A 26,224-nucleotide genomic window follows, 5' to 3' on the forward strand; every position below is an offset into this window, starting at 1 on the left:
CCTTTTTACAAGATGTAATATAAGTCTCAGATGTCCCCAGAATGTGTCTGAAGTTTCAATCTACAGTCTGCAAACGGCTTGTTCTGAGACTCTGCTTATGGTTTATGGGGATTAAAAAAGAGGTGTGGGCGGATTTTTACCATTATAGGGTGGTGTACACACATTGCTGACACACATTTATATTCAAACAGCATGTAAAAGTGAATTTTGCATAATAAGTCCCCTATAAAATACTCACTGTTTTATTACATATTAAGACATAAGCTATTTCTGTTAACAAGATTTTAGTATGGGGAAATAAAAAATAGATAAATAACCTTTTAATAAATAAACCTTTTCAGTGTAAATGTATACCCAATTTTGCAACTTTGTAAAAAACACACAATGTAAGTGTTTTTATAAAATTACAAGCATCACATTTCTACTTTTAAATCCTTCTAAAACTGTCCCCATTCACTTCCATTGAAAAACATTCAAAAGAAAAGGAGAGAGGAGTTGAAATAATAATAATAAATAAAAAAAAACAATACTAAAGTAATCCACATTAGCCACAAATGTTGTCGATTGAGTTGAACTTGTACTAAACCCAGAATATGTATTTTACTTCAGCCACAGTGGCTGAGTTACAGTATATGTAACAAATGACATTTCCATAGTTGAAAAAAAGGTGGGAATAGAAAAGGAGGAGGGAGGTAGGTGGGGGGGGGGGGGGCGGTCAAAAAACCACTTTGAAGGGAAGCTTATTTTGGCTTGTTAATGCACCCCTTCATAGTCTGAGCATGGGCTTTTTGTGTGTGTCAGCAATACAGTACATGCCTGAATTATAGATTTCTTGCAAATTAAAACTGCAGGCAGACTGTGTGCTTTAGCCCATTGACAAAACCGAAACCCTGGAAGTTGATGCTTGGCTCTTTGCAGATTTGAAGATCAGTCATTCTATTGTGCGCCCTCTGGACCAGAGGGAAGCAAGCACACTTTTTTTTTTCTCCAAGCATTTTCATTCCCGTTTCCATCCCAAAGCAGCAGATTTCTGTGCTCCTAAAAGAACTGCTTCCAAAAAACAACTGCGCTGTGGTAACGCAGACTGAAGCTCTAATTACATTTATGGGCTTGCTTTGCAGAAGTCATAATTATACTACCTTTATTATGCAAATTAATAGGCTGATTTCAAAGAATTAATTACCCTTGTCCAAAGTTTGATTGGTAAATGGCTGTTTTCTGGTTCCAGCTATTTTTGTTGCTTTCTTTGTACAGTTTGAGCATTTCAGACTGAATATTCTGAGGAAATCCCTGCAAAACGACTCTGAAAACAGAAGTGATTGCTTTGATTTTGATTATCAATACATGCCACTTCTAAAGTGGCAAGATCATTTCTACAACCCCATACTTGTGCGGTTGGAAATGAATAAATAAACAAAATTAAATTAAATGCTGCAACCCTTTTCTTATCACATGAGTGCCTTTAATTGGAGTCATTTGCATCGCTCATCTGATAGGAGTAACTTAATTTGAAACTCTCTGTTGCTTTTAACCTCCATAGAGCTGAAGGAAATCAGTGGAGTGAAGTGATGCAGCTTTAAGACAAAGACTCAACTCAATGCTTCCTTTTTATTCAGAAGGAGTCCACACAAAAACCCAGCAAATGAAATGCAAGAGCAGAGCAGGCCACAATAGACTGTCTGAATGGGCTGAAATGAGTTAGCCGAACATAAAGAAGAGGATGAATAAGGATGGACCGCAAGACCCGGTGGATTAGTGGCCAGTGGAGGTGGGGGATGATTCTGGAACCTGAATGAGAACTCTCAGGCCAATCAAACTCAATCAAACCAAACTCTTAACCTCTGCTGGCAAATGACCTCGAACATAGAAGCGCCTCTTCTCCTTGTGCTCATAATCATGACTTAAGGACTTGAGAGACAATCACATACGTGGTTTCTGTGGAAGGAACATATTTAGACTCTGGGAGAAGTCAATATTCGCCTTTTAAATAGGCCAGAATGCAACAACTCGCCGCATTTGCATAGAGCATAGCATTGCATAGCAAAGTAAGACAGCGCACATGCGTAGCGGAGATATCCCAATTTGTCACCAAGAATATCATCTTTTTGTCATCTAGGATTTGTTCTTTCACAGGTGGTTTCACACCATATGTGTGCTATCTGAGAATTGCACATGTAAATGCCTGTAGCGACTACTTTCTATAAAAGCATTAGTAGCCCATACTTTTACTATCTGAGGATGTATGACATTATGAAGCTGTGCCAAACACTTAAGCACATGATAAGCACATCAAGAATGACATTCTGAAATTGTGACAAACACTTAAAGAAATGTCAAGCGCTTCAGGAGCAGAGCGATAGGATACAACAACAATCCTCTGACCACGCTGAGAGACAGCTTGACAATGAAAGCGGTCCTCTTTTCCACCTATTTAAAATTAACCGTAAGGTATACGAGATGACAGATTGCACATTTTTCGCTTGCATACCGTAGCTATTATCTGATAGCGACAGAAAGAGAGAAAAACACTAGGAAAGCATAAGCAAATTACTGTGAGGCTTATATCTTCACTAAGCTCATTTTCCACTGAAATGCACTTCCAACATCACAGATAAGGCTAGGAAAACACTCCAAGCTCGACATCTTGTTCTCTGACAGGGTGGATCAGAGCAGAGCTCCTCGTGCGCAGATAAGAGGGGGTTAAAGCAGAAATAAAGCCAACACCAATCCCTTAGACTCCCAGCGCGGATGTTGGGTGCACCAGACAGGAGAGCCAAGCCCCCAGAAGGCTTCGTTGGCGATGTTCAGCCGCAGAATTGCTGTAAGTGCCTCGTTAAATGCCGAAACCTGGAAAACAATCGTGTTAATGAGTGAGAATGCCAGACGTCACAATGCATTCAATCCAACGGGGCTCCGAACCCGGCCCCTGGCTCCTCGGCCACAGCACCGACGAGACAATATTACAATTAGCATGCTGATTAGCACCTGCCCAGAATCACTGGGAATCACAGGGGGCTAATGACAAAGTGAGCCAGTGTTGTATGTCATGTTCATTGGTAAATATCAACCACTTGGTATTTAGCGTGCCCGCATATGTGCCCTCTTCAGCAAAAAGGAATTGTTTAGTTGAAAGCAAGACAGAGGGAGACAGCGGCCACCGGTGTGTCTCATTATTTCCATCCATGTCTGAAAATCAGAGGTGCAAAAAACAAAGTAACAAAGCCTTTAATTGTCCACAACCTATATTTAACGAGCAGCTTCGAGACAAAATGGCCTGTCTGTAATGTTTTATCACTAATGACGCAACTTGCTTTTCATGCGAGAGGAGACTCAAACGATACTTTGAAAATATCCACAAACACAAGAGGGAATATCTGATAAGGCAAAAAGTGAAGAAACTCTCAGAGGGTGGCTCGGGTACTGGCTTTATAGTCCGTTAAAAGGGGATTCCAACCTTGTGAGGTTACTTCATTTCCCGTGTTGAGTTTATTTTTTATCACAGCATTGTTTATCACCTCACTTCCTGTTCCCAGTGAATCAATATGCGATCAATCTCTAGGCAAGGAGAACGCATCGATTTGGTTCTTAAGGCTGTACAACCTTTAATCTCCTGAAACGTCGCCGAGCCCCCGAATGCTTTGAGGGCACTTTATGCTGGACTGTGCAAAAGCTAAAAAGGGCAAGAAATCTATGCACAATCAACAATCCAGCCTCTTACGGCTAACCTAAGGGCAAAAGGTGGAGAGTGGTTTGGCTCTGTTGGAGGCAACCTATAAGCTGAGATTTAACTCTTTATTGATCCTCAGCATGAAATTCAGGTAATTTCCCTGCATTTGTGTATAGCCTTAGCCGTGTCCATTGTATTGGTCATCCATATGTGAGTTTCAATTGCAGAATGGCGTATAAACATGATAAATTGTCACAAAAGTGTGAATCACTTGAAAACTGTTTGCCGCAACTCTGATTTGCTGTGAATACATTCAAAATGTATTCTACCATGCTTTTCACTGATTGCGAGCGAGAAGGTAATTATTTCTGTGAAAGAACAAGATGAAGATGATGTTTGGTAATAGGTTCTTCATGAGGTTTTTTTTTTTTGTGGCAGGCACTGTGAGATGCCATGGCCATGTTAATGAATATGTACACTGTCCGCTGTTTGATAAAGTTTGAAATTAATTAGTGGCTGCTAAACAACTGAACTCATCAGGCATGTATTTATGAGACAATACCCCTGAGTGTTTGGAGAATAATCCAGAAGTTCCAGCTGTTATCTATTATTGATGATACAAGCATTAAGTTAGTTCTCATGTTCTATGCACACTGAATTTAACAGCACAATGAGTCACATAATACTCCATTTTATACCAAACTGTGATCAGGCTTTTGTGTCAGATGAGAGCAACTAAAACAACTCCACATTTAAAAATCAATGACTACTTAAGCAAAAATCACAACCATTTTGCAGCATATGCCTGAGAATAAGTAAATAAATATGTCTTTTACGCAGATGTGTCTGTTTTTCGGCCATTTAAATGATTCACATTTAAATATTCGCTTCAATAATCCAAAGAGAAAGTTCAGAAAGATAATTTAGTCTGAGATCATAAATATAGTAATTGTGTGCATTTATTTTATTTTATTTGGTCTTAGTCCTGTGTCAAATGCCATTTTTTTAGTTATATCACATCTAGTCAACCTACTTTTTTTTGTAAAATTTTAGTTTATTATCATTTTAACCATTATACACCATGATTCTAATCACAGTTATTTTGCTCAAAATTGTTCTCTTGTTTACGGAGCATGCGTTTTGTCATATGAGACATTTCTTTTTAAATTTCATCAGATTGCACTTGCAATCAAGAGAGAGTCAACTCGTATGCATGCTTTATTTTGTGCATTTTTAACTTATCAAGTTTCCTGAATAATACAATTAGGGAACAACAACAAAAAAAGACTTGTATTGTCACAGGTTGTGTAAGAACATTTATTCCACAATCACAAACAATATGGTCAAGAGTCATGTTTGGATTTATTACAGTTCATCACTGAGAATGTTTGATTGAAGATTTAGTCACGGCAAACAGCACAAATGGCCTCCTGAAGGAACATAGACTGGATGTATTATACTTTATTTGAGCAGAATATTGCCATGGAATCACTAAACTCCAGCATACATGTTTGTCAGCGTTTTCAAATCCTCTTTTTTTCCGCAGTGTAGGGAGAGTGTGCACATAGTTGCCAGGTTGCGAAGTAAAACACTGGGCAGAAAAAAAATCATCCTTTTTAAGAGGAAAACTCTGATTGGGGAATTTCAACTCTTGACATCTGGAAAGCCCAAGCATAAAAGCTTGTTTAGGCTTGTCAAAAACAGCATATAATATTTTTTTTGAAAAAGATTTTAGTAGAGGTTTTTTTACTACATTTTAGTCTTGTCTTTTTCGTCAACATTTTTTTAAAAGCTGAACTATTTTTAATATGACAACATTATTAATAAACATTATTATTATTATTATTATTATTTTTCAAACACGATTTAAACCATGCAAGTTTTAAACCTTCATGACGTTCCAAACCTGTATGACTTTTATGATATTTTGAAGAACATCTCAACTGGTTTAAAACCCGCTGACTTTCACTTTATGGACCAAAAAAACCCTTAATTTTCACAATATCTTCTTTTGTGTTCTACAGAAGAAAAAGTCATTCGGAAATGAAAATGATGGAATTTTCTTTTTTGAACGAACAAGCCCTTTAAGTACACAGAATGCAGTGGTTCTCAGTTCCTTTTGAGGTGGACATGATGAAAGTATTATCAGTCTCATCACTTTTCATTCAGATTGCAAGCTCAAAAAAAAGCATACTTGCAATGTGATTCAAGAGCGGTACAGGAGACACTAACAACATATTTTAGTGCGTTTTATATGAATCTGAGCGTAATGAAAATTGTTTGCTTCCAGTAATTAAAACAAAAACAAAAATTGAAATTGAAATCCTACACCTACAAATAATCAACTCATTATACAGAAACTCACAAATCTGTAATAAAACTCCAATGGATCTACAGAGGTTCATTTTCAGCTTTCTAGACACTCATTCTTCCTTCTTGCCATCTGCTGAGAAAACATGAATAAGTGGGTGCATTATTTAGCAATTAACGAAAAGTACACTAAGTGGGAGATTTTAATGATTAATAAACGTCTTTTTGCTGGAAATGACATTTTGCAGGACCCAAATAGGCACTCTACAAGGGTTTATTGGTTGGCACAAGACTGAAGCACATTTATTTGGTCTGCCTAAACAAGAGATGACGCAGAACATACATTATACTGCACGAAAAATCGTGTGATTGTAACAAAACTCAAACAGAATCAGGGTAGTACAAAGTATCCACCTACACCACATCCAGTGCACTATCACTCCCCATTAGCGGCTACACGCACACCCCACTCTTAGCACTTTATCATGGTCCTTAAATAGGACTGTGGAATTATAAAGGAAGTCATTAGATTTAATTAGACCAATTAGATCCAAATTGGAACAGAATGATGCGGGTGCATGCCACCAAACAACATGGCAACGATACAGTGAATCCAACTTGAAGTGCAGACTAGAAAGAGGAAGGGATAAAAGACAAACGGCAACAGGCACATTTACAACTAAAATTTAGCCTCAAAAGCAACAGAGACCCCACTTCCGACCCATATATGCATGCATCAAGCTCACAGGGGACCACACTGCCTTTTTGTGATTGGCAGTGTTTAGAAGAAAATTACAGGCCTTCCTCCCCACAGGTTCAGCTGATTATTCTCAAAAGACAAGCCGAGCTGCACCATAATCTCCGTGTTTCCATAGGGTCCTGATTGTAGCAGAGCCCTGGAAGTTTGATAGAGCAAACTTCAAAGGAATGAGCGAGGTAAGGTGCCTGCTCTCTCGGGATTGCGGTTGTGCAGGCGAGGGTATCGAAGCATGAATTATCTATTAGTGTGACTGATATTACAGCAGGGGCCCTATTTTGAGACTGAAATAGACATATATATCATGAACTTGTGGCATTTTCCGTGCTGCCACTAAAGGCTGATAATCTAACGCCGTCATTAGACCACTCTTATTAGACCAGATTCGATGAGCCATAGATGCACATAAATGGTACATGTGTCAAAACACACAGCACAATTTAAATTTATATCCACAAAAATATTTAAAAAGGAAAAATGTGTCTATTCATTGCTGGAAAAGTACTAGTGAATCCCTTAGATGATAAAACATTAACGTTTAACTGCATATAAGACTTTACCCTTCCATGAAAATCAGCATGAAGACAAAAGTGTCAACTGAACAAGCTTTTTTTAGACAAATTTCAAAGAAATGTGGGAGGAATCTCAAAGACCTGCAATAATATTCAGTGTGCACAGGCTCAGCATTTGGCAGACAGTTGCGGTTGAAGAGAAGGTACTAGATGATCCAAGAAAAACATTGTTGAATCCCCCACAAGCCCCTTTCACAACAATGTACACAAAACCAAACACTTAACAGCCACAATTTGCAGAACACAATAACTAGTGCAGCACATAATTTACGTATACTCTATAATTTTCAAGCTGTGAAAGGAGACCCTGTGGAATTCAAATATGGCATTTGTACGGATGGAGATTGTATTTTTGTCATCAATCACCACTTGCTTTGTGGACAACAATCCCAACTGCTTTGGAATACCACTGGGAAATGAAGCCAAACATTCCACCATCTCTTCAAACTTTCATTTCATCGTTTTCCCCTCTGTCTATATGCTTTATGTTCATCTGAATCGAATTTCACATGCTACTGTATGCCCTGAACCGTAATTTTCCAATGCTGCAACAATTTCCTATTAAAGGAGGAGGTTGGTCTGAAAGGGTAGCTGGCCATCCGATCTGTGCCTTCTGTCTTGTTACTGTTCAGGAATGACTGTCTAACCTGAAGAAGAAGAGGAAAAAAAGCCAGATGGCTTCTTTAACTAAGCTCTTGTCTGAAGCCCAAATATGTCTGTAGTCAGCACAGTAGGAGAACAAAAGAAGAACCCCTCAGATAACAGGATTAATAAATCCAGATTGGGAAGATTTTGTCTACATGGCATAAGCACACATGAGGAGGGTTGCTAGTCCGTTGCATGAGCCTTTAAGACCCTACGGCAAGCTAATATCCCTTATTTCATCACACTTATCACTCAATCGTATCAAGTATTTAAGAATCCACAAATCAGTGGATTAGACATCCTAGCAAAAAAGATGATTAAACAAATCTTCATTCATGTGAAACAACATTGGTGACCGGAAATTTGAAAGACTAGTTAAACTAATGATATACACACAAAAAGAGATCTTTTAATCTGTAAATATAGCCGGTAACTTTTTTCTTTTTTCAAAAGTATTTGATCAAAAATACAGTGAAACAATAATAATGCACTTTTAGATGTCGCTGTCGATTTACAGTACTGTAAAAACAATACAATATTTCTACATTGCAGTAAAATGCCATCATTTATATTGCATTCTGGGTCATTTTGATTGAGTGGGAATATTTTAAAGTAGGGTATTTTGATATTTTGCTGCTGAGTACGTTTGTGCTACACCTTGGCAGGTTTAGGACTGCCAGTGTTTGATATTTTTCATATTCTGTGTGGTGGTCAGTTCACAGCAGTGACAGAAATCATCTTTTCCAAAAAGTTTAAATTGATTTTGACCTTTTATGGGCATATACTGTACCTGTATATATGTATATACTTGTATATATTTTATTTTTTAAATCTAATTATATGCATGCATCATCTTTGTGTCAATTTCATAAATTTAATAAAATGTAATTATAATAATAAGACACAATAGGGCTGTTACCAATTAACTAAGTATCAACAAAATGCAAAAAAAATGCAGTGAGGGGAAACACAGAAGCTGCATTTGAAGTGGATTTAGATAATTTACACAGACTGTTTAATGAGCTAAGAGGTGACAAATGAATAACCTGCAGTTATACATAAATAATGTTTTGAAATTTAAAACACAAAACATTGAATATTGATATTTTAAATTATTTAAAACATGAAAAGATACTTTAAATGTGAAATTAAAACCCCCAGTAGATGGCAGTAAGTTACAGTTAATGAGTGAGTCATTGAGATTCAACAGATTCATTCAAACGGCTGATTCATTCAAGAACGAAGCATTTGACTTTCTTATGCTGCATTCACACCAAATGCGGACAGAGCGTCAAAATCGCGTCTACCGCGTCTAGATGGATGCTTGAACATTTTGAATCCATTTGCGCGTCCATAGCGTATGAAGCTATATAGAGGCGCGTTCAAGGCGCTCCAGGAGAAATGTGTCATAAAACACCACTCTGCCTCTTTTCATTTTCATTAAAAAAATATATTAAACTTTAATAGCCACACAAATGTGGTCCAGGCAATGCACTACATAAATTATCTTCACTGCATGTATATTTAAATACTTTATACCTAAAAAATAAAGTTATGAAACTTCTCTTTGCCCTCAGTCAAAACGATTTGGCAGACAACAAATTATAGATTCATGACACCAAAGATCGCCTGTTAGATCTACACAAGACGAATTCTCTCTCATGTTTAACCACTACAGAGGCATCCGAGCCAGTGGCAAACGTCAGAAGGACTGGCCGAGGAAAGGCTGCTCTCGCCGGGGTTAATGAGCGCTGAGCACCCGGTGATCGCCTGGATCGCCAAAAACCCAGGATACATTTTTTTAAATAGGCGCTCTCTTTATAAATAAACCACAGATTTGAGCTTTAAACAACTACATTCTCACCTGAAAAAGTCTTAAAACTAAATTGTGACAGAATAACAGTAGTGTTTTTAAATTATGCGGGGTTTCTTATCAAGTCACTTTACCACGTGACAGCAGCAAGCAGGCTCCTGATTGGTTAACACAGCGCGAATAGACGCCAAAGTTCAGATTTTTCAAGTCGGGCGCGAATTCGCTTAAAACGCACGAATGCACAAAAAGCACCAAATAAAATCACTCGCGCAAGACAGGCGATTCGCGTCATTCACGCAAACTGGACGCGCGAATGGACGCGTTTCCGCCTCATTGCGCCGCACGAAAAGCCTATATTGCGCCGCGTCTATTGCGCCGCGAGACCTCCATCGCGTCAATGCAGTCTATACATTGACTTTACATTGAAATCACTCGCTCCAGATGCTCTATTCGCGTTTGGTGTGAACGCAGCATTAAATCAATCTTAGTCATTGAATCATTGATTCGTTCAAAAAGCAGATTCATTCAGTAAGGAAACACTGCGTGTTGCTCAGAGACGCAATTACAGTGCTGTGGCCTGTTTTGAACTATTTTCGTTGGCGAAATAGAGCAAAAACAGGCAATATGGTGTGTAAAATGTAAGTCACTTAATATTAACTTCTTGTTTAGTAAACTATCAAATCAATATCACATTTGTGTTCATGCTGATACCTGGAGTAACACTGAACTCTTCTTGATATATTTATTAACTAAATTAAATGATATAAATATAGCTTCGATCACGCAGTGAAAGCATGCGCTCTAAATGCACACCCGCACTACATCCCGTAGTGTATGCATGCACTCTCTGGGTGTGTGGGAGGGATGTACTCGATAATGTCAGATCGCACATCGTTAAAACGATATTATAGCAGATGATATATATCGCACACCCCTATTTTACAGTATTTTTTTGTGCTGTTGTAATATGCCAGGCAATAATACAGAACTGCAGTAAATAGCGTGCCACCTGACATCACATCACGCAGACAGAACATAACTGCTAGTGACTGGAGAAGCAGAACGGTGGATTTCTGGAGGTTTGGAAAGTTAATTTTATTATTAGGTTTTTACACTATAGTGTACATCGTTTTTAGAGTAGAATTAACCTGCAAATTTAGCGAACGTTGAAATCTTTCAAACCAGAGTCGATGATTTTTGGAACAGTGGAAAGAGAAACTGAAACAGTTTTGTCAAGTTTGAACAAAGTTTGTTTTATGATGGTGTAAAACTACTGTATTTGTCAATGGAGTCAGGTAGGTTTGAGGAGAACAATAAACGGCTGTTTGTGTTTAAACAACAAGGATCTTGCAATTAATGTCCTTTTCATAATGTTGTCCAATCCGATCCTGGCAAAAACATGCAGCATGACTTTGTTCCAGTTTCACCATTGATGGCAAGAAGTGTAGTGCCAGATAGGGAATGAGCAAGAAGATCAGGATGGTGGTGCAGAGTGAAGGCCTTCAACCCGCATGTCAACAGGTCAACAGCTTCATTTGGTCCTTGATGGTGTTTAAATGGAAGACTTCACACTGAGGGTCAGTGGCCTTTTTGCCACCACCAACATGCCCTACAGGTAGGGGTGAAGGTTGTGGGACACATTGTTGTTTTTGCTGACTTGTGGAACTTTTAAGATAAATCAAGCTCTCTCTTGGGACGGTGGTTTCCAACCCAGCCATCAAGTTCCTCTCTCTTACAGGTGTTTGTTTCATTTATTTTCTTGCACACTTAAAAGGCTTTCATGGCTGCAAACTGCTGATGCACTGTACTGCACAATATTTTGAAATGTTTCAATATATTGATTGAATAAAAATATTTTTGAAAATAATTCTGTTTGGATTGCCTTTTGATTTGTAATGTTATTCTGATGTATATACGTATTATAATATTACTATATGTATGTATGTATATAATAACTATATATTATATAATTATAATCAGGGCTCTGAACCGGTTCAAGGAACGAAAACGAAAACCGGAAACAAACGAAATTTTAAGAGGAACAAAAATGGAAACGAAATCAAAATCAATTTGAATCGTTCTGAACAGAAACGTTAATTTGAGATGACCATTAACCGGTTAATAACGTTATTTTATCGTTCTCTTTAATATTTTAATTTGGCAGTGACCAATCATGAATAGAGTTGTACAGCATGTGACGTTGACGGATCAAGCGTGAGTGAAATGCCAGCGCACCAGTCATCTATGAATCTACCGGTACGCAAGTCAATGTAGAGTGCGCGCATTTTCATGCCTCAAGTACATTTCTTTCCCCGCTGAGGTCTACAATGAATGTGCACGTATTGGAGGACATTCTTTTCGAACGTTTAAATAAGTAGTACGGACTTTAAGCTCAAATAGTCTGATTTAGGCTAGTTTATGGATTTTGTTTAAGCCTGTCCAAGTAGGCTACTAGCATCTATCAAACATTTTTCCTATAGTCTTTCAGATTCCCAATTCAGGACAGGTCAATGTTTTCTATATAGACGGTTGATGCTTCGTATTAAATGGTATGTTATATTGCATTAAATGATCAAGCTTTATTAGCTGACTGAATTTGATTATGTGATGCAAGGACGTGTTGCGCAGTGTTTGCTTTGAAATCAGCAGTTGACGGTGCATTGAAAGAGCAATGGTTATCCAGTTTATTTATTCTTTATTCATGCCATTTTTAAAACAAGTCGTGTTGAAAAAAAGTTATGTACAAAGAATGTTATCACTCTTCTGAAAATAATTCGGGGGCCACTTTAGATTGTCTAACGCTCCATTAAAACAGGTCCGCTGTTTATGCTTTGTAATTAATGCATGTATTTCTGGTTTTAAAAATGTTATGAAATAAATATTCAAGTTTAATTACCATGCGTTATATTATTATTGAGTGAAAATAAGTCTATTTATACATATTTGTTTAAAGTATAGGCTAAATTAAAATAACGTTATTAACCGGTATTTTTTCATATCAAACCGTTTTCGGAACAGTAATGTTTATTGAGGAACGCAAAAACGGAAACGCTATAATATCGATTCTGCTCGGAGTGAACCGATTGATATTTTTTTCTGTTTTTAAGCCCTGATTATAATAGTATTAGTAATATTTAGTATAAATGTATCAATAAAGATATTACAGTATAGTAAAATACAGTAGAAATTTCAAATGACAAAATACAGTAAAAGAATGTTGTTATACAGTACTGTAAATTAGTAATAAGCTAACAGTATTGTAATAAGCAGGGTAATGTCCAGATGGTTATCACAGAATAAACCATTCAGAGTGATGCAAGATCCTGATCACCCCATCTTTAAAGAATAGAAAGTTCAATAGTAATGTGTAAATGTGTATATAAACGTAGTGACCTCAAACTTTTGATTGGTAGCATGTCTATATTCTCCAGATTTGAAATGGTCCAAATGTTAAGAACCAATCCACTTTTATAACAAACTCAGTAGATAAACAACTGGTATTCGGCAAAGTGCAAAATGATCACGCATGACCTGAAAATTTTCACAATCCAATTTGCAGGTCTGACTCATTCGCTGATTCAGTGCTGGAGCGTCGCTGTGAAATGAACACGACTTTTTGGATAACTACCCTCATAATAACCACACCACAAAAACGGACATTCACGCATTAATGGTGCCACTTGATTCTAAAGTGGTCAAACAGCTCGCATAAAAAGAAACTTCAAAAGAAGCTCAGCAATAATTATAATGCTGCATAGGACAGTTCCTTCCTGCTCCAAAGGACACCCTGGGAATACTATGCTGAAATAAACTAAATCTCCCTAGGCCTGGAATCTCTTCTTTATGTAAAAAGCACAATAACATGTCTTTGCTGATGGACAAATCTGACGGGGACATCAGTTGATGACAAAAATGACTGAAAGCAGCTTATTCCCAAACACTATTGCGAGTCCATCAATGTGCTGTGAGTGACCGGATTACTGAATATCTGTTCAGGCAGTGCATAAAAACACATGATTACATGCATTTGGGGCTCGGTGTCTGCTTTTCTATATTAAAGATGAATAGATTCTTTACGTCACTGTTTTAATGCTTAATATTATGTATTTTTCAATAATATCCATGTTTTCATACATCTACAAACATATATCCTTCTGTCATATATTCCTGTCAATTTATTTAAAGTAAATAGGGAAAAATGTGTTTTGCTTCAATTGGTTTATATTTGCACAATGTAAAACTTCACTGCATGCATATATGCAATACTGGTTCTGTGCACATGCACAGTATCTACTTAAGAGACTAATGCTGCATTCCACACCCATCTGTCTAGCTCATTTGTACAAAGCCCCTAACTGTAAACAGTCTGTGATTACTGACTATATTTTAGGGATGGGTCACAATGGTCCAACAACCACCTAGTCAACACTATTTTGTTTCTTTCCCTGCATGGACATAAGTAATAAACCACTTGACTTAAGATTTATAAGCTAAGGCTACGCAGTTTTTTGGCACAAATTGCACAAACAAACACCCAATTCTCTTAAAACATTTCAAAGGGAATCCAGATCTATAATAACAGTTAAATGCAATTCTAACCTGCCTTTGATATTGACATGAAAACCACGATCCCTGTGGCGAGTTAGCAAATACAAACACCATTTTTAATCTGATGTTGACCTAAGACATGACACTTCCAGAGTACTGAGGAGTTCTTTCCGTGTGGTTAGATGAATCGCAGATCACCCCAGCGGGCCACCGTACCGCATTTCACCAGACACTGAGAGATTACAGCCTGACCTATTTTGTTTTATTAGGAAAAAAGAATCCTTTTGACATAGTGGGTCAGAGGAGCCAGTGCAAATGGCTAAATCTTTTCATTGTAAAACAAACACTGCCTGTATGCACTGCCTTTCACATTTGCTCTTCAAGTGTGACCTGATAAAACAATTAATAAACTCTATGGTGTGAAGGGGATAGAATGACGAGTGTCAGCCATGCTGATATAAAGCCCTGGCGATCTTAAATAACTAGATGAAATGGGGAGTGAGATACAAATTGTAATGTACCCAATGATTCAATGTCAGAACACAATAAAATGACAAGCGCAAAAAATAGGCTAGTCGAGCGCTTGTGCATTGGCTGTAATGAATGGACTGAAACTCCAAAAGATTGCGTGCACATTTATCTTTTTGTCTCCATGCTGCGACTCGAAGCTACAAAAAGCTCTGAACAATACAAGCTGTGAACAAAGAGAACTATCAAAGAACAAATTGTTATCCAGAAAGAAGAGCCAACAACTTCCAAGCCATTTAACATCTTCAATGGATCCAACAAGTTCAATTCTTGCTGGATGGACCAAATATGTAATCCAGCATCTTGAGATTTCCGAACTATGAACAGACCAACCTCCAAGCATTTGACTTTGTAGTGATTTCTGAACCAAAGAGTCCTCTTTTATCTTCCTGTGTACTGCAAGAGGAAAAACTCATTGGTGCTTATCAGAGAGCACTAAATCCTTATTTGTACAGCTAGAAAATAAATGGATCTGCTTCCCAGGGGACCTTACTTTATGATAACAGAGTATATCTCCTGTCTCTTGATGGGGAATATATATATTTTGAGCAAAGAGCAGAGATTAACCTCATACACAAGACTTATGAGTAGGTGAATTGGTCTTAATGGTAATGCTAATGGGTGCTGGTAATCTCTATTTAATGAGAACTTGCTCAGTGTGTGCTGCAATATAATGATGTGTTAAACTGCTCCATCATCAGCAGCTCTCCAACACAGGATGTGAAGTGGGAAGTTGCGGCGGCGCTGCGTTTATTTGACCCTTTGGTTCATTCGCTGTCTGCAAAACAATTTCACAGTCACATTGAACATTAAAAAAACAGTCTCAGTTTCCACCAAGCACCAAGGTACAATGACAAATTATAAATAATGTTCTTTTTTGTCTGCCTCTAAAATCAAAGGAAACAAAAATTATACATAAATATGTCAAATGACTATTTATCTGATAATATAGATTAAGATATGAATTAATAAAAACTTTACCAAGAAATCTGAGAACTGCTAAAATGCAATTCTGTGTCTGCAGCACTTTTTAAAGCGCATTTTGTTTGATAGTCATCTTTCGGGTGGTACATGGAGCGGCTGATTGCATGACAATGAATTCTTGTGGATTCTCTTACTCAGCAAACAAGCATCCAAGTTTGGATCCTGTAGAATAAAGCATCCTTGTTGGATGTTTCACCCACACAAAGAGCAATTTAGAAGAAATTAGGATCAAGCGACTCGTATGCTGGTCAGCATGTATTTCGCCTTCGGGGCCTCCATTGTGTAGAAACAAGGGAATGTCATTACAGAATTTTAATCAAGACACAACTGCCTTTATTACTGAAATACATAATTTAAAGCATGAGCCATGTTCACAATGGCTTTGAATAGAGGCTTTTGTCAAAGTCAATGAGTTCATTGATCATCTAGTGGTTGAATCTTGTACTGCTTTCAGCATCTTGACTCATCAATCATTATCATCACATCTGTGAGTAGCATTAGGCCGAGGCAAATAACCTGACCTTTGCTTGAAAATGAATTTTCTCCAATTCAAAACATCCAATCCCAACAACAATTTATTGCTCACAGATTTTCTAATCATAACACGTACAATATTTCACTTTCAGTCACCAAATAATAGAGCCATTCCATAAACCAAGGCTAAGCAACTGAGCGATATGGCTTCTAATAGAAATATACACCATAAGAATGTCTGTCATCCACTCACACACGTACGTACGTATATCCTAACAAAAACATTACCAATAACACCAGTAATCTCTCTAGATACAGCCCAAACTGAAAGAATTAAGAGAGCTCTTGTCTCTCCTTGCGCTGTCATTTTTACAGAGCAAAGCAACCAATCAATAGCGAGGCGGGCATGGCAGATTCCAGCCGTAATCCTCAAAATATTCTTATGTGGATTAGCTTCTCCCCCAGCCATTTTCATTTTCACTCTGTAAGGTATTAGTCTGACAGCCAAGTGGAGCAAAACAAATAATACACACTTCAACTGGAAAGAAACGTCTAATAACAGCAACCTGGTTAATCTGCGGCTTGCCTTTTCTCTATTTCCATATAAACTTATTTGCTGCGGGCCCAAAACAAATTATATGTGCTATATGTTGTTGTGTGCTAAACGTTCATCTGATTTGAAAGCATTATCGCTGGCTAATGGAAACTAAGGGATTCCCTGAAATATGAGGTTATTATCAAAGCAGGGCTGTTAAGCATACGCCTCTGTCCTTTACATTCGGCGGAAACACAAAGCCACAATTAAACAATGCTTAAAGCCTCCAAACAATGGGAAAAGAAGAGACACCAAGCATTTAAAGAGTCACAAGCTTGGGAGCAAAAGTGATGGTTAGCTGGAAATGCTAGTTGTCACATTATTAGAGTAATTATAAGGGTTAAAATATATATTATACAGTGGTGGCCAAAATTATTAGAACACAAAAAATTATTGGCATCTGGGAGTCTGGGATTTATTTTCCAAGAGGACCCGAAACATTCTTCTAAATATTGCCGGAACTACCTGCGATAGAAGGAATCTGCTGGAACATTGAAATTTATGGACTGGCCCCCTCAAAGTCCGGACCTCAAAACCATCGAGCACATTTGGGGCGAGTTGAAAAAATAAACCGGACAGATCTATTGAATATTCAAAGGAAAGCCTTTGGCTTCAGTTGCAGTAGGCATGGGATAACATTAGTGGTGAAGTTCTCAGAGGAAATATATTGACACTATGCCAGATGTGCTGCTGTAATTGCTGCAAAAGATGGACATACCAAATATTAAAGTTAAAAGGGGATAAAAACAATACGGCTCACTTTATCTGATATTTGGTGGTCAGAGCAACCATCTGCATGTTTCATGAACATTATGAAATTAAATTGTTTTGGAGGCAAAAAAAAGTCAATATTTTCAGATCTGTCAGGAGTTCTAATAAGTTTGGCCACCAGCGCAAGTCAAAGGTATAATTACACAAATGCTTGTTTTCTCTAACAGTGATTTAGAGTGCTAATGCAAACAGAATTCAAACCCTTTATCGTATATCAAAATATTTTGCTACAGCCGTGTAAACATAAGACCACAGTTATAAATTCAGACAAGAGTCAACTATTTAATTGATGAGCATAGATATGCCCCCTACGTAATATGCCAGAGTTTTTGTTCAAAAATATTGACTGCCACCTACACACAGTTGTTCAAGTAATGATAGACTAACCACAAAAGGCAGAATACTGTATTACTCATCACATGACTCCACTAAAAGACAAGTGGTGACAGATCAAATAATAGATATCATTGAGACATGTCTATATCAGAATTATTGCAAGATCACTATAATAATTAAATGTCTATTGCGCAAAAAAAACTTCTATGAGGAAATCTAGAAACTTAGATAAGAAAACCGGTTTTTCATGCTATAACCGATCTCTTAACACTATCGCTGGCACCAAGCACCGCAACGAAACCCATAAAGAAAGGTAAAGGTAAAGAAAGTCCTTTGTTTTGACACGATGTGTTTTCAATCACGGACTATTTTTCCCACAAAAGTGAAAGCAGGTTTATGATTGCACACGTTATCCGAGCATTGTTATACGGAACGATACAGTCATATAGACACCATCTACACGGCAAACGAGCGACGCAACGTGGCAAACGTAGAACCTCCCAAGTTCGACGCAAAGGGACAAAACTACGCTCCCGAAGCGATGCTTGCATTATATGCGGCTTCTGAGTAGAAGCAGCACGAGCGTCGACCAAGACACGTTATTATTTTATCAAGCGAAAAGACCTGCACTTGTTGACTCAGTTTGAACACTACGACTTCTGTTGACAATAATGAATATGCCATAATACTCTTCTAAACAATATTCTATAAAGAATGTGGAGATGGAAGATAAGAGAGGGTAAATAAACGGCCAGTCTGTTACTTAGTGACTGCGTTGAATGACGGAGGAAATCTTGGCAGTGCCACGAGCAACAAACCATTCCCTCAGCAGCGAAGACAATGCGAATTATTCTAATGTTTTCCAAAAGTGAGGTATTTGTTTAAAGCGTCAACGGCTCCCAAAGTTCGCAATTTGAACATGTAGGTTAGCTATACAGGAGAAGTGGAAACAGTAGGGAGAAACAGCGCGCGGATGCTGCCAGTTCAGAGCAAGCGGCCACACTCATATGCGCTACTCTGATTTAAAGGGACAGTTCTCACAAAAATGACATTTCTGTCATTTATTCACCCTCATGTTGTTCCATGAGGAGTTCCAAAGCTGTATGGCTATTGTTCTTTTTTTCTTCACAAAAATGAAGACGCAAAATGTTAGGGACTCGCTGACAGCCTCGGTCACCATTCACTTTCATTGTACCTTTTTCCATAGAATAAAAATGAATGGTGACTGAGGCTGTCAGTCTGCCTAACATCATCTTTTGTATTCCACTGAAGAGAGATTTGAAACAGTAAATGACGACCATTTTAATTTGAGAAGAACTGTCCCTTTAAAACAAAAACAATGTTTTATCATAAACAAAATGCGTTGTAGGCTAGCTTATTTCTAAACTTTAAGGAACTGCGAGGTGAAGCCAATTCATCGCTGCCCGTGATGCATCCTCTTTTCACAACCCATAACAATGACTTGCAAACTCGGCTCAAAAAGACTGCGATTAATAAAATGTGATTCGAGAACAACACACATTAACAGTTTAACTAGACTAAAGCAACATCAATTGATAAACAAATCCATTAAAATAATCAATTGAAACAGAAGCTGTTATTTCAGAACGATGCCTGCGTTCAATAAAGGTCAGTGTAGGCTATCCTCCGCTCTCCAAAAGGCATGCAGCTAATATCATGAAATAATATTTACAATGTATCTGGTTCTATCTTTACCGCAACTAATTTGCTGGTAAAACAATTTTAGTTTCTTGTGAGGACGAGAAACATCCCGTTTCTCCCGCACGAGAGACCCGCAGCAAAAGCAAATGGACAACATCTGCAGACTTTATCGCGTCAAAGTTAACAGAAATGACCAGAAAATACACATTTCACACGAACGCTTTAGTTTCAACAACACATATGTAACTTTGTAACCCGTAGGTACTTTGAACAGTCACTTTGAATCAAGACGCCACACTGTGTACAAATCTCCGCACGCGGCGAAATGTCCGTCGCGCTGGCTCAACCATTTGTGCCTTAAAATACAAGCAGATGAATGCAAAAGCACAGTTCCTACCTGTATGGATAGCTGCCGAAATGGTGAATAAAATGAGGAGAGTAGCGAGAGATCCGTTGCTCGTGTTCGCCATGTTGGACACCTGCTTCATTCTGAAGCTCGTGAGTGAGTTGAGCTTCACCTAGAGCAACGGGAGCTGCGCGTTATGTGATGCTGGGAAAGGGCGGGAACAAATACCCATTCAAAAAGAACGGCAATGCATTGAATACAATCCTTATAGCCTACTGAGCCGAGTCTCTTGATGTTATTGAATAGGACAATTTTTGTGCAGCAGTAAAAGACAAATTTTGTTTGTTTCTGGAAAAACACCCTGTTGGTCAGAAGAAAGATGCCTCCCTGTTCCTCTCCACAAAAAGTGCCATGGTAACCATATAGTGTCCGGCAGTATGCCACAGTCCAGTTACTATACAGTTAGACTACTGTGTTAATAATACAATCATAACATACAAATATTTACCATCTTAATATATTCGTTTTTGGTTATCTTTCAAACATTCATAATAATAATACAAATATATTAAAAATAATAATAATACAATTTCAGTGGTGTAAATACCACTGTTGCAGTACTACTAACTATAACAAAATATTTAAGCAGGAACCATGGTTACCATGGGTTAACTATCCACAATGTAACAATGTAAGGTCTTTAGAGAAAAAGAGTGCCTCTAGTGGCGTTATCTCTGTCTCTTTCTCTTCTCTTTTTCTATCTCTTTCACTTTCTCTTTCACTTTCTCTGTCTCTGACACACACACACACACACACACACACACACACACACACACACACACACACACACAGAGAGAGAGAGAGAGAGAGAGAGAGAGAGAGAGAGAGAGAGAGAGAGAGAGAGAGAGAGAGAGAGAGAGAGAGAGAGAGAGAGAGAGAGAGAGAGAGAGAGAGAGAGAGAGAGAGAGACTTGCAGGATCTGAATAATTTTTCTGAAGAACATTGGTCAGATTAACTGCGCTACCATCACATAAAAAAAAAAAAAAAAAAAAAAACAGCCATCCAGGTAACGACACACAGTAAGCGAAGGGTATGTAAACGTTTCAACTTTTTGTCTTGTGGACTATATTTTATGTAAAATATATTATTCAGGACAGTACTTAATAAAAAGTAACACGCATTTGAATTATTCCTCTTATTTTGTTAAAATTATTCGTATTTTCACAGATTCTGCAAGTGATATATATTTTTGAGCATAGGCTATACACTGCCGTTCAAAATGTTTTGATTGGTAAGATTTCTTAATATTTTTATAAGAAGTCTCTTATGCTCACCAAGGCTGCATTTATTTTATATAAAAAAAAAGTAATATTGTGAAATAGTCTATTTAAAATAAAATATGTTCTTTTGAACTTTCTATTCATCAAAGAATCCTGAAAAAAAAAATTACACAACTGTTTTCAACATCATAAATGTTTCTTGAGCAGCAAATCAGCATATTATAATGATTTATGAAGGATCATGTGACACTGAAGACTGGAGTAGTGATGCTGAAAATTCAGCTTTGCCATAATAAATTACAATTTAAAATATATTCAAATAGAAAACAGTTATTTTTAATATATTTAATGAATATTTAATAATATGGCACGATATTGCTATTTTTTTTTTTTTTTTTTTTTTTTTGTAGTTTAAATAAAATAAATGCAGCCTTGGTGAGCATAGTAGACTTCTTCTAAAAGCATTACAAATCTTACCGATCAAAACCTTTGAACAGCAGTGTATAAGGATTAAACATTAACCATGTAAATTTGAAAAATATATACTGTAAGTGCACTCAACTTTTTGAATGGCATGGGAATAAAACAGTGAAGGAATATTAAAGCCACTCCGCCATTAATTAAATAATATACATTTGAACCTCAAAAATGTGATTTATTTGACTGTGGACATAAAGATGTAATAAAATGAAAGAAAAATAAATTTATGAAAAAAAAAAAAAACGTTTTAGAAATATAAAAATGAAAGTCTTGAATTTGACACATTAAAAGCACTGTTATAGGTGTAATCAATTCAAAAGTACTCAGAGAAAAAACTTCCTGTTAGATATCTCTTCCCAATATGAAAGGGACTTCTCATCAACATAATTATGTTGACTTTCTAATATAAGTTAATTGGGTACTTTCTCAAATTGACTTGCAGTTGGAGTCAGGGTTGCAAATTGATAAGGTAATCCAGGTAGCTCTACCCTTGGTGGCTCATTATGCTAATTCACTTGGAAGGCTCACAGGGCAAGTGCTTTGATTTTCTGGAGATGAACAGGAATTAAAGAAATGTTTATACAAGATTCAGATTTTGATGATACACCATAATGCTTTTCAGTGCCTTCCTGTCTCTATTTTTACAGTATTATGGCTGGAATTATTCTTAGGATGTAGTGACTGATGGGTCCTGAAAAAAAAAAGATAAATTTAGAAACTATGAAAAGATGAAAAGTAGATGTAGCAATGAAGTGCTTCCTCTGGGAGTTTTTTCCCCTTAAGGATTGTTTTATAATAAGCATAAAGTTCACTCTTCTTTAGTTAGATAAAGATGAGGGAAAAGATTTCTAAAGTTTTGTTTATAGCACTGTAGGATCAAAGCAACAAATTAAAATGTTATGCAGTCATGAGATACATAAGCACTCTTTCATATAGCCATATGCTCTGTTGTCAGTGATGTAAAATACATTTTAGAGAACATCTTTCCTTTAAAGAATATCAAAGCCTGGGTTAGATGAAAGAAACCCCCCAGAGTGGGCAACAGACTTCATAATCTTATGTCAGAGCCAAACAGTCATGTTTTGACCTTGCTGTCCTAAAGGTTCTTTATTTTCGTCTTCAGAAAACATCAGTATGAGAGCTATTTAGTTAATGAAATCTTCCTGTTATTTATTGATTTGCCTCAAGGGTTTTGTTCTTGCTTGCAAATAAGTTATATTCATTTGGTATCAACACTAGAGTGCGCACATTGTCCCATGATACTAACTCAGCAGGGCTCCTCTATAATTATTCATTTAATGACTTTCCCAAAGCACATGATTGTGACGGGAAAAAAAAGGTATTAACTCTAAATGAAGGATTTGTACAGTAGAAACATTTGGCTTAGGGGTTGACTAACTTTGTGGGAAATAGACTATATTACAAAGCAATACTGGTCCAATAATTCTGTATATAGGCTATGCGCATACAATATATACTATGCTCATTAAAAAACGATAAAACAGTAGCCTAAGGATAAATTCGATGCTTCACATTGTACTGTTTATTAGTATATGATTCAACCCCCTTGACCTGCAAGACATTTTGCAGCCGAGAAGTTTTATGAAAACAATTCAACAAAGACATCAGTAAATTATTATAGAAAGTTTATTAATACACATTTGAGTGATTCTGAGAATGTAAAAGTTGATGAAAAAAACAAACAAACAAACTAATTGGCTCTAAAAATGTACAAAATTATTCAACCCCCAAATCTAAAATTTTGTGCAGAATCTTTTATTCTTCATAACCTCCAATAAACGCTGCATGTGAGTGCTTCTTCTCTCTACTCCAATCTTGGTCCATTCCTCGCTTCCAGATCACCGATAATCTTCAGTTTTCCTGTTACCACTGCTTTCTTCAAATTCAACCAAATATTTTCAATGAGATTTAAATTTGAAGACTGTACAGGCCACTCAAGAAAATTCTACGACTGATCCCTGAACCAAGCTGAAGTAGATTTGGATGTTTGATCATTAAGCTTCAGTCTCTGCACACAAGCCGTCATGCCAAAATGGCTTGATACTTAAAAAATCTCATGATGTCCTTCATACAGTCAATTTGCACTTCCTGCAAAAGCATCCATGACCATGGAGATGATGTTCTGCATACGTTTTTTTTTTTTGCACTAGGGTGCAAATATGGGTCCAAAAAGTTCCAGTTTGGTCACATCACTCCATAAAACCTTCTTCCAGAACTCCAGGTCTATCCAAATGAATTTTAGCGTATTCAAGTCAGCCTTTTATGTTCTTCTTGGTCAAGAGTGGCATTCAGCAAGATGTGGAACATGAAGTCCATGCTTGTCTGGTGTTCTTATACTCTGCATTGAAATGTTTTTCCTCCTTTCATCAGGTCATCTTGCAAGTCTTTGGCAGTAAATTGAGGGGTTTTCTCAGTTGCTCTGATCAAATATTTTATACTCCCCTGAATGGTATTGTCCTATTTCTTCAACACCCTCAAAGGTTTTCTGATCCAACAAATTTTAAACTTATGAATAAGGCTGCCAGCTGAGTCTAGGAACTTTTAGTGTTTTGGAAATGTTCTTGTAGTCATACTTTGTAATGCAATAAAACAATTTGTTCTCTTTTTGTGAGAGCTCTTTTGACTTGGCCATATTTGCTACTCAACTTTACAAATAAGTGACTTAAAAACAACAGCATTGAAGGGGTTAATTAATTATGACAGCTATACAAAAAAAATCCTATAACTCAAAATCATTACATTATATATTGAGATATTCGATTTTAATTTGCCACTAAATGTATTTTAGAAAAGCTTACATCTGTAAAGTATTACAGTTTTCAGGGGGGTTGAATGATTTTGATTGCAACTGTAACTAGTAAGAAACAGTAAAACATTAATTCATTCATTCATTATTATTCCGCTTATTTTAATCAGCAATAGGGCAAAATACCTGCTCAGCGAATTGGAAACAAGGAGCAACGTCACCCCTCATGCGCGTATCGTGTGCCAAACTGCCGACGTTACCCGCGTTCACTGGCATTACCTCATGAAAACAACGTTGACATATTGGTTATAACTTAACATATACAAGGTAAGTAAAACATTCTATAATACAAGTATTATGTTTACACGTATACCCCCGGTTTCACAGACAAGGCTTAAGCCTAGTCCCAGACTAAAATGCTTGTTTGAGCTGTTTGAATCTTAAAATATGTCAATGCTATTGTCTCAAGATGCACACCAAAATGTTTTTAAGGCATGTTTATAAAAGCTACTTAAATGTCCTAATTGAAGTAGACCTAGATGCAGATGCACAATATCTTTTTTTAAATGTAACTCTTATCTTGTTCACTTTTTTCCCCATTTTCCTCTTCTCTGCACCAGATTGATAGTGTCACCGCCTCTTCTCTTTTAAACATCAACGCACACGGCTGGCACAAGCAAACTTTATCAAACTTATTACCATGGATTGCTGTCTTAACGCCCGGCGTGTGGCCTCCGAGTGGCCACGGGGGCCCTATACCGCTTATATCGCTTATTAGGTAGGGACGGCACTGAATGGTGTGTTAATGTTAAACATTTAGTAGCATTTATACTTAGTTCTACTTCTACCATAATCAGAAAGATCTAGGCCTTGAAAGTTTTTGTAAATAAAATCACTTTGCTACTTCTGTCATTCAAAGCTTGGCGAATCTGATCCGAACATGCCTATCCTCATAAATCTTGTAGAAATGTAAAACTTGACTGGATAGGAACAGGTCGGAGAGTAATGCCAGATTCCACTATGCACAGCATCTATTTCCTCTACAGCTCTTGCTCTTAAAGTGCTTGGAGAAATGCGACATTGAGACACACAGGCTCTTAAACGACAGCTATCATTTAACACTGACTCAACTTGAAACGAGTTGGTTTCAAAAAGCTTTTCTGTTCAGGACTCCTGTCACCAAAGGAATCTGAAAGGGAAGGCAAAAGTAATTGAAGTGATATTGGGAAGAAGGGGAGGATCATAGAGGGAGAAAATGACAGTTTTCTCCTGATATGTGCTGTCTCCAATATGAGGACATGATTTAGGAAAGCATTGCATCATTCATTGATTTCAACTCCAGTCAAAGTGTGTGACAAGTAGAACAAATTACCAAGGTGTAACAGTGAGTGTCTGGACCCCTGCACATGCCACAACATTCATCACTGTCAGAGAGGACCGGTTTATTATGAAATGCACAAATCATTAATGTGGTGGACACAAAGGTTTTCTGTACTGTGAGATAATGAGGATGACAGTCGCTGCCATCGCGTAGTGTTTTATGGAAATCACAGCAGCCTGTTGTTCATTCACTGCAGTAGTGATCGCACATCAGCGTGGGTCATTCTGTCACAAGTTTGATAATGCGCTGGGTGGATGTGACTGAGAAGTCTGACCAATGTCATTATTATTGTTTATTTGCTCACTTTC

General features: G+C 37.3%; 1 protein-coding gene across 6 annotated transcripts in view; it reads right to left on the bottom strand.

Annotated features, from left to right (window-relative positions):
- Window positions 1–20,211, bottom strand: part of cadm1a (cell adhesion molecule 1a) — a 354,466-nt gene extending 334,255 nt beyond the window's left edge. For 2 of the 6 annotated variants that reach the window (XM_079834641.1, XM_079834644.1), the window contains exon 1: window positions 20,060–20,193. In XM_079834641.1, coding sequence (XP_079690767.1) covers window positions 20,060–20,150 — 91 coding nt within the window. In that variant the 5' untranslated portion in view covers window positions 20,151–20,193. Of the gene's footprint in view, window positions 1–20,059 lie in introns of all 6 variants that reach the window. The other 4 variants (XM_079834645.1, XM_079834642.1, XM_079834640.1 and 1 more) reach the window with 3 other exon arrangements.
- Between the last annotated feature and the right edge of the window lie 6,013 nt (window positions 20,212–26,224).

The sequence above is a fragment of the Gobio gobio genome, assembly GCF_949357685.1.
Source record: "Gobio gobio genome assembly, chromosome: 14".
NCBI classification, from domain to species: Eukaryota; Metazoa; Chordata; class Actinopteri; order Cypriniformes; family Gobionidae; genus Gobio; species Gobio gobio.